General features: G+C 35.2%; 1 protein-coding gene across 1 annotated transcript in view; it reads right to left on the bottom strand.

The window, feature by feature from the left end:
• The window catches only part of RAB5A (RAB5A, member RAS oncogene family), a 39,381-nt gene that overhangs the window by 3,094 nt on the left and 21,086 nt on the right, over positions 1–15,201 (bottom strand). Inside the window, exons 3-5 of the mRNA XM_031940337.1 lie at positions 5,985–6,136; positions 5,341–5,463; positions 1,495–1,588 (exon numbers count right to left, since the gene is read on the bottom strand). Of these exons, the coding sequence (XP_031796197.1) occupies positions 1,495–1,588; positions 5,341–5,463; positions 5,985–6,136 (369 nt within the window). The remainder of the gene's footprint in view (positions 1–1,494; positions 1,589–5,340; positions 5,464–5,984; positions 6,137–15,201) is intronic.

Here is a 15,201-nt window from a genome sequence, read left to right as displayed (position 1 = left end):
AATGATGAATGTTGGAGGAGATATGGAAAAACTGGGACACTGATACATTGTTGGAACTGTGAGTGGATCCAACCATTCTGGAGAGGAATTTGGAACTATGCTCAAAAAGTTATCAAACTGTGTATACCCTTTGATCCAGCAGTGTTTCTAGTGGGATTATATCCCAAAGAGATCCTAAAGGAGGGAAAGGGACCTGTATGTGCAAAAATGTTTGTGGCAGGTCTCTCTGTAGTGGCCAGAAGCTGTTAACTGAGTGGATGCCCAGCAATTGGAGAATGGTTGAATAAATTATGGTATATGAATGGTATGGAATACTACTGTTTTAACGATCAGCAGGATGATTTTAGAGAGGCTTGGCGAGGCCTACATGAACTGATGCTGAGTGAAATAAGCAGAACCAGATTATACATGGCAACAAGACTACACAACAACCAGTTCTGAGATGTGTATCTCTTCAACAATAAGATGATTCAAAGCAGTTCCACTTGTGCAGTGATGAAGAGAGCCATCTGCACCCAGAGAACCAACCATGGGAACTGAGTGTGGAACACAACATAGCATTCTCACTTTCTGTTGTTACTTGCTTGCATTTTATTTTCTTTCTCAGTTTTTCTTTTTCTTCCTTCTTGATCTGAATATTCTTGTGAATCAAGATAACTGTATAAATATGTATACATAATAGTGGATCTAACATGTATTTCTACATATTTAACATGTATTGGACACTACCTGCCAGCTAAGGGGGTGGGGGGATTTAATAACACTGGGTGATGTAGTTAGTTTATGGGATAAGCTACATGTTATTATTATTTTTTTAATGAGTCCTAACCATGTTTGGATATAGGACACTGTTTTAATAAAAGGGGGAAATCTGAAAGCATTCAGAAAGTACATTGCTAGACAAACAGCTAAATAGGAGAAAAAGATCACATGTTCTTAGGTTCATAGCAACATACTTTGCTAAGAAAACTAAGAAGCCAATTTAAGGCCTTATGGTATCAGACAATTGAAGATTAAAAAGCAAGCATACAAGGGCTTTTAAATTCAAAGCCCATAAAAACGGTTTATGTGAAAAGGCTCATTTTTTTTTTCAAATATAAGGGAAGTTATAATTTAATGAAATTAAGAAAAGTTTATTTTTGTAGTAAACCATAAAATACTACAAAGTCCCTAGTAAAACTTTAACTCCAAATATAGGGAACAGGGACTCATTCTTTGATAACTCATTTGAAGTGCATGTAGAGTACCTAGGGAAGAAATAAAGAGTTCCTGGAATATAAACTCAAATATTCATCAAGTGATAATAGCTGGCAGAATATTATTATTTACAATAATAATAATAATAAAAAAAAACTCGTGAAGGGAGCTTTGAAAACAGCACACTATATATATGAAGTCCAAGACAATAAAAAGAAAAGAGAGTAAATAGATACCAATTTTTAGAAAAACTTTTTATGCTAACTTTTGTTATTTAAAAATAGAAGCTAATCTTACCTATTGCCATGAATATTTCATTTACATTCATTGATGTTTTAGCTGATGTCTCCATGAATAATAAACTGTTGTCATCTGCATAAGACTGTGCTTCCTGTTAAAAAAAAAATTGATTTTTTCATTATATGTTTTATTCCCCCCTTACATTACCTTCTATTTTCCTCTTACCTATTGTTGGTTTGAACTTTGTCACAATGGAATAGAGAAATTTCATTAGATTTTGGCAAAAATATTTATAGTTCAACAAAAATTCCAATCTTTTTATATTTTGGAATATATTTTACATAATTTTGTAAACTTCTTAATATAACTATTTATATTTAACATAACTATTTAATTTCTAATCGAGAGGAATTTGCTTTCAACGTTAATACATTTAAGATAAAAACTACTCTTACTCTATACAAAGAATTCTGCTTGACATTGTGCTACAACAAGCCTTAATGTTGTTATTGCAACTGGGAAAATATTTTTACAGTCAAAGGTTCTGATAAAGGCCTCATTTCCAAAATATATAGAGAATTAACTCTAATTTATAAAAAATCAAGCCATTCTCCAATTGAAAAATGGTCAAAGGATATGAACAGACAATTCTCAGATGAAGAAATTGAAACTATTTCTAGTCATATGAAAAGATGCTCCAAGTCATTATTAATCAGAGAAATGCAAATTAAGACAACTCTAAGATACCACTACACACCTGTCAGATTGGCTAAGATGACAGGAAAAAATAATGATGATTGTTGGAGGGGATGCGGGAAAACTGGGACATTGATGCATTGTTGGTGGAGTTGTGAACGGGTCCAACCATTCTGGAGAGTAGTTTGGAACTATGCTCAAAAAGTTATCAAACTGTGCATACCCTTTGATCCAGCAGTGTTACTACTGGGATTATATCCCAAAGAGATTATAAAGAAGGGAAAGGGACCTGTATGTGCAGGAATGTTTGTGGCAGTCCTTTTCGTAGTGGCTAAAAACTGGAAACTGAATGGAAATCCATCAGTTGGAGAATGGCTGAATAAATTGTGGTATATGAATATTATGGAATATTACTGTTCTGTAAGAAATGACCAACCAGGATGATTTCAGAAAGGCCTGGAGAGACTTACACGAACTGATGCTGAGTGAAATGAGCAGGACCAGGAGATCATTATATACTTCAACAACAATACTAGATGATGACCAGTTCTGATGGATCAGGCCATCCTCAGCAACGAGATCAACCAAATCATTTCTAATGGAGCAGTAATGAACTGAGCTAGCTATGCCCAGAAAAATAACTCTGGGAGAGGACTAAAAACCATTACATTAAATTCCCAATCCCTATATTTATGCACACATGCATTTTTGATCTCCTTCACAAGCTAATTGTACAATAATTCAGAGTCTGATTCTTTTTGTACAGCAAAATAATGTTTTGGTCATGTATACTTATTGTGTATCTAAGTTATATTTTAATATATTTAATATCTACTAGTCATCCTGCCATCTAGGGGAGGGGGTGGGGGGTGGGGGTAAGAGGTGAAAAATTGGAACAAGAGGTTTGGCAATTGTTAATGCTGTAAAGTTACCCATGTATATATCCTGTAAATAAAAGGCTATTAAATTAAAAAAAAAAAAATAATGTTGTTATTGCTTGTGTGTAGATTTTTTTTTCCTTTCATGAAAACTGAGTCTATCACTTAAAATAGAGTAAAAGCAGCACATGAAAATGAGTCTGAAAGTTGAATATAAGGAAGTGAACGCAATTAGTAGGTGGACCAGGAAAAGATATTCAATATTAATTAATCCAAAGGTATGTATGTGTCTTATCTCTACTTTAAAAAAAAGAGCCCTGAAATAGAAATTTGGGGTGGGAAAAAGAAATTAAGAAAGGTGCTGAAAATGAGGAGGGGAGATTGCACTGGTAGTGGTGACAGAGGAACAGAAGATTACAGGAAATCATTAATGATAAAAAACCCTTAAGGTCTTGATAACATGGTATGTTAGATCAATAGGTCCTGAGAACATATTTCAGAAAGATGGCACCCTAGATGCCAGTCTAAGACAACAGAGAAGAAAAGCCAAATCATATAAAGGGAAGTAGAAATAAGAATTGCATAGGTTCATGGCTATAATATTTAAGGTAACAGAGATGAGTAGTTCCTATCAAGTATAAATATGTGAATAAAGACCATGTATGGAAGGGCACAAGAAGGGAAAAACATAAGGAGAGATGAAGTACATTCTAAAAGCATTAATATATCTAACCTTCTAAACCAAAATTTGATAGCTTATATAAAATCTAAAATTTGCTAGAACATCTGATCTAGGAAAGACTGGGCCAGCTGATTACACAGAAAACTGGAACATTTGAATCAACCAGATAACAGGGACTATTATGTTTTACTTTCCACCATATTCCAATTCTCCTATATTTTTCTCAGTAATGACTAGTAGAACTATTTAATCCTATTAAAGAGTTGTAGAGTGTTTTCAAAAAGTAGAGTAAAGGAAGAAGGATACAACATTCTTTCTGGAAGTCCAGAATATGTAAGAATCCTTCTGGGAGGGAAGGTCTGGGGACAGGAGGGAGAGACAGACAGAATGAGAATATCAAAGAATGAAATTTTGGGGTAAAATGGGTTGAGGTCAGAGACACTGATGAACATTTTTTCTTTTAAGGTCTTTGGTTGCATAGAGGCAAAAGAAACAAAACAGACAAATGGACAACGCCGGTTTCCCACTATTTATCTGAGCTTTAAAAAGGCTGCATGGTTTTGCTGCCAAGTGGTCAGGCCTATGATTTCATTAGTGTAAAAATTCTCCAGTTACACAGACTTAAGATCTTTTGATTGAGAGCTGAGCACTGATAGGTTAAAACACTTGCCCATGGTCACACAGCGAGCATATTGCAAAATGCCAGACCTGATATCCCCTGCCTAGATGTGTATATATACACAAACCACCATTTAAATTCTAGTGAGGACTTCTAAATCATAAATTACATATTTGAAATTAACTAACAAATCATAGAATAAAAAAATAAAATAGGCTCTCTATTCAAGGGCTTATATTCTACTGGGGGAAATTACAAGGTCCTATCTAAGGACTAAAGGATATACTAATAAACTCTCAGTGGCGGGAAGGAGGAAGAGACTAGATGCTAACAACTTTGAGAGCCCACTGAAGGAAGAGTTCTGGAGTTTAGTCTTGAAAAAAATCTTTAAAATTCTTAAAAATCTCTGAAAATTCAAAGGAGAAGAGGGAAAACATTTGAAGCAATGGACTCAGTGAAATGAATCAAGATACTATGTGCAACAGTAAGATGTGAAGTACAGCATAAGGAGGGTGATTATCTCAGAAAAGACCAGTATGTAACTAATTGTTTTCTACTTTTAAAAACATTAAAAAAAAAAATTTGCAAGTATTGTCATTTGCAGATCCTACTGCTGTGTGCAACTACCCTTTTCATATACCAATGTTCTCCAATTCAACAAACAATAAAAGCAAACAAATGCAACAAAATTATCCCCTCCCCCAACCTTACCATCCCAATGAAAGAAACAGTTGTCTGAGCAAAGGCTTTAAGAAAAAAATCAAGTTCGAGTTGGCTTTTAAGACTTCTAAACAGACAACTGTAACTTTCTATACATTATAATGAGAACATTTTAAACCAGTGTCAGAGTGCTTAAAGATCGATTATTATGAGTCAGATCCATCCTCTTACCATGCCCATCTTTATTAAATATTACTAAAAACCCATGGCAAATTAGTAAGTTAAAATACCATGAAAATTGAGATTATTTTAAATAATTAAAAAAAAAAAAAAAAAAGTATAAGTGCTTTCAAGTTAATATAACATACCTGGAAATCTACAGCTCTCTTATTTGCTAGATCAGCCTTGTTCCCTGCTAAAGCTATTACAATGTTAGGACTTGCTTGCCTCTGAAGTTCTTTAACCCAGTTTTTTGCTCTTGCAAAGGATTCCTGGATAATTGGAAAGGGAGAAAAACACACACACAAGATCACCAACTGAGAGTCATTTAAGCTAGCTAATTTATCACTAAAACAGGCCTTTTAAAATTGTTAGATACAATCTTGTCAGAAATAAGTTCTTCTATATTATTTATAGTACCGCTCAACAAATTATTTAAAAAAAAAAATCAATTTCTTTAAATAATAAAAATTTGGCAGAAGCAATATATTTGGTTGCTTCCCATGTTTTCATATAAGTGTTTCAGAATTTCTCTTGATTAATAATGTTTACAATGGACCCAGGCATTGTGCTTAACTGTTCTACAATTATTATCTTATTTGTTTCTCATGACACTCTGGAGTTATGTGCTTTTATTGATCCCTATTTTACAAATAATGAAATGGAGGCAAAACAAGAAGTTCCCAGGCTATCAGCTAGGAAATGTTTATGGCCAGACACTTCCTTATTCAAGGACGGATATTCCTCATGCTCCCTAATTACCCAAGTATAAATGTAGTCACTTTATACTTACCTCATTTGTGATATCATATACAACTATTGCTGCTTGTGCGCCTCTGTAGTACATTGGTGCTAAGCTATGATATCTTTCTTGTCCAGCTGTATCCCATATTTCAAATTTTACTGTTGTATCATCTAGACAGACAGTCTGGGTTAGAAAAGCAGCTGAAAAAAAAAGAAAAAATGAAATAAGTTAATTACCAATTTTCTCCGTTTTTTGAAACAGGATTCCATATTTACATATTCAATTGCATTTGAAAGGGGCAAGATCCGAAGTGTAGGTAAGTAGATGGAGTCCTAGCCAAGTCCCTTAACTTCATCAATCTACCTCTTCATTTGTAAAATGGGGATAATAGCTTTTTTTGTGAGGAACAAATGAGATAAGTTGTAAAATGCTTAAGACATCGACTGGCATATGGTAGACGTCTGAGAAATACTTGTTAAAACTTAAAAAAAAAACAAAAAAACACCCAAAACCAGGGCAGCTAGGTGGTGCAGTGGATAGAGCACCAGCTCTGAAGGAGGACCTGAGTTCAAATGTGATTTCAGACACTTAACACTTCCTGGCTGTGTGACCCTGGGCAAGTCACTTAACCCCAATTGCCTCAGCAAATGAAAAAAACAAACTATAAAGTCAATTATTAGAACTGGAGAGATAAAATTTTTAATTATTGATGGGACCAGCATTTTAATCTGTTGTAAAAAAAAATCCAGCAAAAGAATTCCTCTATCTTTATATTTTTGGATAGTTTCTCAGCATGAGTATAAATTGACAGTTCAAAGACATTTCTTTGATTCTAAAAATGAACACCAAGAAAAATGCTCCAATGAGTGCTCTTTTTAAAGAAAGGAAACCAATAAAAAGGTCCAATTATAAGATAAACTTTAAGAATCAAATATTAGTGTAAACTTACAATTTTGGTTATTTACGGGGGCAGAGGATCAGACACGGTATGAAAACAATTTTAAATAGCATTTAGGGTATTATGGCCACACTCTGCTCCTTTATAAATTGTCACCTGCCACAATATTTCTTCTCTTAGTGCCATAAGAGAGGTGTTTACCTATTTAGTTCCTGGGCTCATTAGAAACTGTACAGAGATATACGTAAGAACAAAGCATAGTGGAAACTGTCTCATTTAAGATATAGACATTATAATAAACTACCACTTATTAAATAATTACTATAGGTACTGTGTATGCTAGGTGCTGTGGATACTGTGTGTATGTGTGGAAACCCTGATTTGAAAGAGTTTATAATCTTGTAAACTCAATAAGTCACATATTCAAAGAAATATAATCTGAATTAGAATGCACTAGGTGCCTAGAAAAGGATGAAAAAACTGGCAAAAAAGAATGGAAGAAGCTGTGTGAATAACTCAGCTATTCTCAGCAATACAATGATCTCAGACAATTCTGAAGGATTTATGACCCCCCCCCCCCAAAAAAAAAAAAAGCTATCTACCTCTATAAAGAACTGATGTCTGGATGCTGATTAAAGCAGACTTTATTTATTTATTTATTTATTTATTTTGATTTTTGGTCTATTTCTCTTGCAAAATGGTTAATATGGAATTTTTTTTCCACAATTGAACATGCATAGATACCAAACTCCTTGTCTTCTCAAAGAGGAAGGGAATAGAACTAAAAAATGTTTCCTAACAGCAATGTCAATCCAAAAACAAAAACAAAAAAACTACCACACGGCTCCAATTGTGGAGCAACTTTTAATCCAAATTAATTTTTAAAAAACTGAACTCAAATACCAAACAAAACGATCATCCCCACATGCAAAAATTAATGGAAGGAATTGCACATGAAAATGCAAATCCCTACTCCGTAAACCCATTCAAAGCTGTCTTGACTGTTGTCCAGTGAAAGCAGAGGTGATTTGTCTTATGAGTTATATACTGTACAAACAACATGATTGAGGTCTCCTGAATAAAAATGAACATATCTAAAATAGTTATGACTTCATAAAGGAAAACAACGTTAATTTTAAAGTTTGTCAGTCATATCAATTTATCTTTGAAAAACTCTAGGGTAGGATTTTTAGATCCTTTGGTTGTGACAAAGGAAGAACTACATGCACATAGGTAAACGAATGGAAAACTAAAAGCAACAAAACAGAAATATTTTAAGATATGTTATGCTGGTAAGAGAAGGAAAGTATAATGGTTATTTCATGTTCTTAACTGTTTTTAACATAGCTTTAAAAAAAAATCTTTTACCAGAAAATGTGAGATTTACTGCAATTCAAAAGGGAAAGTCATGACAAATAACTATTATATATATATTACATATAAACTTGCTTCTATAAAGACAATGAAACTCAAAACATATGAAATTAAATTAAATTCTTATTTCTTTAATAAAAAGTTAAGCTTCATAAACTTAGTAGAGGTGAGGGTTCATAGGGATTAGGTACAGTCTGTTCACAATCTTAGGGTTCAATACAATCTTATAAAGTCAAATTTGAGCTCATATCCAAATCAAGAGTGAATCAAAGAGTCAATAGCAAGTCTGCCTTAATGAGCAGTTGGGCCCCTAAAACCAGAGACCTGAGAAGATCTGTGCAGCAGTTAAGTCAACTGCCAATACATCATGGAAAGACAAATACAAAAAAGGGGAATTTTTGCTGGGCAACTGGCACATGGAGCTTGTATTAAATGCTTGACTTAAGTATTTATCACCTGCAGGGGATTGATACCAGTGTTACCAGATTCTTCCACATAATATGTGCTGTGCTGGATCCATGAGCAGAGCATGAATGAGATATGCTTAACATGAAACACTTCTCTCATTTCCTTACTTCCTCCAAGACTAAGGCCCACTGAAGAGACATAAGGAGTCAGATCAAAAGGGATTTCTGCCTTATTTCTAAAAACACTAACACAAATAGTACAAAAGCACACAAGAGATGTGGACAGCCCAGTGTGATGCAGCACTGATGCCTGGAAGGATCCAGGTTTCCTGGGGTCAGTTGAGTGGTACCCAAAGACACACATTACACACTGACCCTGCAGAAAAAAAACTACAATTAAGCTGATCCAATGCCCCAAAGCCTGTGCTTAGGTTAATGCTCCAGGGGAAAGTTTACTGTACAATCCCTTAGATTTCTTTTAAGTATCTTAAGTGGGGATTCAGAATCCATGTTCTCAAAGAAATGATAATCAATCTACAACATTATTTTTATGGGAATGTTTTACCAACTGCAATCGCAAACAACCAAAAACTTGTAAATAGAAATTTAGACATATAGACAGAAAAGGCAACAGAATTTTAGGGAATGGGAACAAAAGTCAGTGATGTGTCCTGCTAGATGAAAAGTTAGAACTAGGACTGGAAATGCTGGTCTCACCAATTGTGGAGGGCTTTGAGTTCTCAGCTAAGAAGTATGGACCTTCATTCTGTAAAAAATCAGGAGCTACTTAAAGTTTTAGATCAAGTTTAATGTTTTTTTCAAAACATACTAGAAGAAGGAAAGAGTAGAGGCAGAGATTAGCAAGTAGAGTATTTGTGCATGTTCAGCAAGGTAGCAAAATAAGGATCTGAAAAAGGGGGTAATGACAGGGGTCCTCAGACTTTTAAAATAGGGGGCCAGTTCACCATCTCTCAGACTGTTGGAGGGCTGGACTGTAGTAAAAACAAAAACTTTGTTTTGTGGGCCTTTAAATAAAGAAACTTCATAGCCCTGGGTGAGGGGGACAAACGTCCTCAGCTGCCGCATCTGGACCGCAGGCTGTAGTTTGAGGACCCCTGACCCTAAGATTAAAGTGGGAAGGGAAGATGCACAGTCAGAATAAGTTTAGCAATAATATGGTAGTAAACCCGATTTAATCATAAGGCTATCGATGGTTGATTTGTTAAAAGAGACTTGGGGGAAATTAAGTAGCTAATTTTCTATTAAGTCTGAAATTTGGAAATCACTGAACACAATTCTATCTGAATGGTTCATCAGGCTCCTCTCTTGCATTCTCATTTCAAAATTTCCTTCATTATTAAATGGTCATTTTGTAATTTTGTCATAGATGACCTAAGAAGCCATACATATTAAAGGAGTTCTTTAAGACTTCTACAGAAGCAGGGATTCCTTTAGATAAGGATTCTGGCAGATTCTGCCAGGACAAGCTTAGCAGCTTTACCTTCATGGATGGTCTTAGGCTACTATATAATTTGGTTACAATAAAAGATTCCCCTGATAAGATAGTCCAATTTAGTGGATGGAGGGCCAGCCCGGACTTGGGTTCAGATCCTGCCCGGAACACGTTAGTAGTATAGTCACAGGCAAATCACTTACCCTCTCAAGACCCAATCTTTTTTAGAGGACTTTTCCAGCCCTTCCTTGTTGTTCATAGGGCAAAATGTAAGGCTGGCAGAACATAATGATTCTTTTGATTGCAGCCAATTTTCAATAATGGTGGACAAAAATACTGTGTCCTGGCTCCCTAGGAGCACATCACAGTCTGGTTGTTGGTGGTTATTATTACCCATGATTTCTGTGTCTCAGTACTAAATTTGAACAAATTTCAGTTCAAATGTATATATGTTTGGAGAAAAGACTTTAAGGAAGTTTAAAGCTAAAGGCTGGGAAGAAAATTCCAGTAAAGGGAGAAAGGGAAGAGAGGTATACTGAAAGCAAACCACCTATTTCTCTATTTTGCCTAGAATTGGCTGATTATTTTCCCAGAATACTTAGCTGTATAAAGTAGGTGGTCAATGTTAGTTGAACAAATACCTCTTCATCTGTGTATAGGGCTATCCACAGGTGTATTTTACATCCTGCAAAGCAATATGCATTTGCTTATATGTATATATATTGCTGAGGCAATTGGGGTTGAGTGACTTGCCCGGGGTCACAGAGCTAGAAAGTGACTAATTTGAATTCAGGTCCTCCTGACTTCAGGACTAGTGCTCTAACCACTGCACCACCTAACTACCCTACATTTGTTTATATTGGAGAACTATGTTTCAAGCCCCCCCAAAAGATTGCTTAAATACATTTCTCTGATGACTTCTCTACAGATAACTGTTTAAAACTTGGGGCCAAGTGCCTGCTACCACCCCTTTTAACATGTCTTTGAGAAGTATTCCTTTACTTTCTCTGCTGCTATCTCAGAGCCAAAAAAGTCGCTGTTGCAGGAGGAAGTTATAGACTGTAGTGATTAGGTCCACCAAATTCTTATTAGCAATAATCTTTTATTTGGTCTAACAGACCTTCCAACTCAGTCTAGATTCTAAATCTCTGAAAACTCCCCCAACATATAGTGGCCAGGTGAAACCTCTTTTTAATTCCCCAAATCAACCTTTAGACCCACCTTATTTGGCAGATGGTCTAGCTTCCCCATCTTGTGTTTTCTCTTCTTATCTTAATCTCTTATTCAGAGGAAAGGGCAGGTAATCTCAGAGGATGAAGCAGCTCCATTTATTCTAAGCTCCACTTAACACCTTCTTGGTGCCTCTGATCCAGCCCTTCCCTCCTGTGTCCACTGGGACTGAGCAACTGATTTGTCTTGCATGTTCTCAACTTCAATCTCCTCCCCCCACATGGACCATTTACCTCTGCTCATATTACCTTCCTTCTCTTAAGGGTCCCTTTTCATAGCCATGCTACCCTCCCAAACATCAAAGTCTTAGGACACTGCTAAGCTTTAATATTAGACTTTAAACTTGACTATTCCATAATTTTCCACTGACCCCCTGCTCCATCCTTGCAATTCTTTCTTCTCCAGGCTTACCTGGCCCTTTTTCTTGGTTGTTTTACCACCTATCTGACAATTAATTTTCAATTTTGTCAATTTTCTCCCATGCCTTTAAAGTTTTAAACCATGGTAGCATAAAACTGCTTTAAGACTTCTGGAACATCCTGATATAATAGTTCTCTATTAAGCTTGACTGATAAATTTCAAGAAAATTAAGCTGTTGGTTGCTACATTCATTTAGCCACTCCTCCAACCTCTGGAATCTGGTTTCAACCTCATTATTTTAATGATAATGTATACTTACTCTCCTTGGTCAACAATGACACTGACAAATCCAATGGCCTTTTCTTAAGCCTCCACTCTCCCTGCCTGTTCCACAACTTATGATTCTGCTCACCACCCTATGAAATTCCTTCTTGTTCTGGTTTAGCCGGCCCTGCTTTCTCTTGCCTTTTTTTTTTTGTCCCTGACTTGTTTGACTCTGTTGGCTTTCTCCCATCTTATAAGTACAGCTATCTCCTAGGGTTCTGTCCTCAGAATCCTGACATTCTTTCTTTTAAGCAATCTCACATACTATTATGGCTTCAAAATCAGCTCTACACAGATGACTCAAATCTATAAATCAACCCAATCTCCTCTTGGAGTCCCAGAGCTACATTTCTCTCTGCCTGCTGGATATCTCCATTAAGTTGTATTAAAGGTATATCCAAAATTTGTTGACAGTCCTGACATTCCTCTAAGTCAGCACAGGCTGGAAATCTTATTTATTTTTTTGGACTCTTTCCTCTTCCTCAATCCCTCTAACCATGTGGTTATGAACGTTTGTTAATTCTACCACTGCATTATCCCATGCACCTGCTGTTATCTCTCCTATGCTAAGCTGAGGTATTCCCATTCTCCTTGTCATTACATTAAAGTGAACTAATATTCCTAATGTACATATAAACTGTCATGTTATTGAACCTAAAGCACACAATGCAAATGCCTTCGTCTGACGTTAAAAATGCTTCACAATCTAGTGCCAACTTACTTTTCCATCATATCTGTTTCACATATGGTCTGTTTTAGTTTCAATAAACCTTGTTTAGCTGCTCCCAAGGTTCATCCAGCCCTCTCCCGTCTTCCTTGAATTTGCACAGATCATCCACAATCTTGTAATGGAATACATTTCCTGCACATTTCTGTCTGCTGAAAATTTTCTCCTTTTAAATCACTGCTCAGATGCCACCTTCTGACATGAAAAACCCTCCATGCTCTCAGCTCCCCAAAATGAAAATAACTTTCCTTCTTGAATTTTAGTTATCATTTTGAACATCTCTTTTTGCTCAAATTATATTCAATAAAATTCAACACATTTATTTAGAGACAGAATGGAACAGAAAGTAAGATTTAGAGTTAGAGGACCTGGGTTCAAGTTCTGATTTTTGTTATTTAAGACTATTTAAGTAGTCGTTTTTTTAAAGAACTTATTTATGGGCAAGATACTTTCTGTTCTGGAAGACACAAAGTACTAAAAGAGTGGTCTTGACCATCAAGGAATCTGTACTTTCTAGTCTTTCTGGAACAAGGGCAGAATTGCTTAATTATACAAAGTGCAAGGAAGGAACTTTATCTTGTAAAAAATATTGCAAAATTGTAGAGTGAACAGGTCAAAGTAGTATTCCTTAGAAGACCATGTAACAAAAAACAGGAAGCCTGAAAATACATATAAATATGTACTTATGGATGACACAGTGGATGTGGCATTAGGCCAGAGTGGAGAAGACCCAAGTTTAAACACTGCCTCAGACAAATAGTGTGATCCGGGGCAAGTTACTTAACTTCTGTTTGCCTCAGTTTGCTCACCTGCAAAATGGGGATAATACTGCTTCTATCTACTAGAGTTGTTTTGAGGATCAAGTGAGATATTTGTAAAATATCAAAGGAATTGATGAAAAAGAGGGTAGATCTAAAACTGTATTAAAAAGTGATAATCATTAAGACTATCTGCCACTGATTAAGAAACAGTGGATACCTGTGAAATAGATAAGGTACCCAATACACAGTAGTAAATGACCGTAGTAATCTGGTGCTTGATAAATACAAAGATTCAAGCTTTGGGGACAAGAACTCATTATGTGACAAAAATTGCTGGGAAAAACTGGAAAAAAAAAATGGTAGCAAACTGTATACAACATCTCACACTATATCAAGATATGGTCAAATGGATACATGATTTAGAAATAAAGGGAGATACCATAGGTAAACTGGGAAAGCAAAAGCAGTTTCTCAAATAAGAGACAATGAGCATTATGAGGTATGAAATGTTATTTTTAATTTTACTAAATTTAAAAAGGTTTTATACAAACAAACCAATGAGACCAAGATTAGAAGGAAAATAGAAAGCTGGGAAATAATTTTTGCAGCAAGTTTCTCTAATAAAGGCTTCATTTCTCAATATTTATAGAAGTGAATCAAACTTATAAAAATACAAGTCATTCCCTAATTCATATTATGGTCAAAGGATAATGGCAGTTTCCAGAAGAAATCAAAGATACTTAAATTCATATGAAAAAACATTCTAAGTTGTTGATTAGAGAAATGAATTCAAACCATTCTAAGGTACCACCTCACCTATATCAGATTGGTTAATATGACTGAAAAGATAAATGATAAATGTTTGTAGGGGATGCAGAGAGTCAAGAATGCATTGATGATGGAGTTGTGAACTGACCCAATTAATCTGGTAAGCAATTTAAAACTATGCCCAAAGGATAATAAAATGGCATACTCTTTGATCCAGCAACATCACTTAAGCTCATATCCCAAAGAGATCCAAAAAAGGGTAAAGGATTTACTTGTACAAAGCAGCTCTTTCTGTGCTGGAAAAGAAGTGGAAATTGAGGGTTGCCCAACAACAGGAAATGGCTGAACAAGTTGTGATATATGATTGGGATGGAATGCTATGATGCTATAAAAAATGATGAGCAGGATGCTTTCAGAAAATCCTGGAAATATTTACATGAACATCTGATGCAAAATGAGGTAAGCAGAACTAGGAGAATATTGAACATAGTAACAGCAATATTGTATGATGATCAAGTGTGAATGACTATTATTTTCAGCAATATATTATGGATCCAAAATAATTACAAAGGACTTATAAAAAATGGTATCTACCTCCAGGGAAAGAACTGATAAAGTGTGAATAAAGAGCAAATCATATTATTCTTCACTTCATTTTTTTTTTTTGGCGGGGGGGAAGGGAGAGGTAGTCTGTCTTCTTTCATAACATAACTAATATGGAAATATGTTTTGAACAACAGTACATGTATATGTAACACATCAAACTGCTTACTCTCTTGCTACTAAAGTAGAAGGAATTTGGAACTAATTTTTAAAAAAAATAAACATGAAAAATTGTCTTTACATATTATTAGGAAAAATATTAAAAACAACAAGAAAATGTTGGAAACAACTGATCCAGCCCAACCTCCTTATGCTAGAGGTGAAGAAACTCAGATCTAGAGAGGTTAAATGACTTCATCT

This window comes from Sarcophilus harrisii, chromosome 5, assembly GCF_902635505.1.
Source record: "Sarcophilus harrisii chromosome 5, mSarHar1.11, whole genome shotgun sequence".
NCBI lineage: Eukaryota > Metazoa > Chordata > Mammalia > Dasyuromorphia > Dasyuridae > Sarcophilus > Sarcophilus harrisii.
Note: the sequence above shows the minus strand (reverse complement) of the source record. Positions and strands in the feature narration are given on the sequence as shown.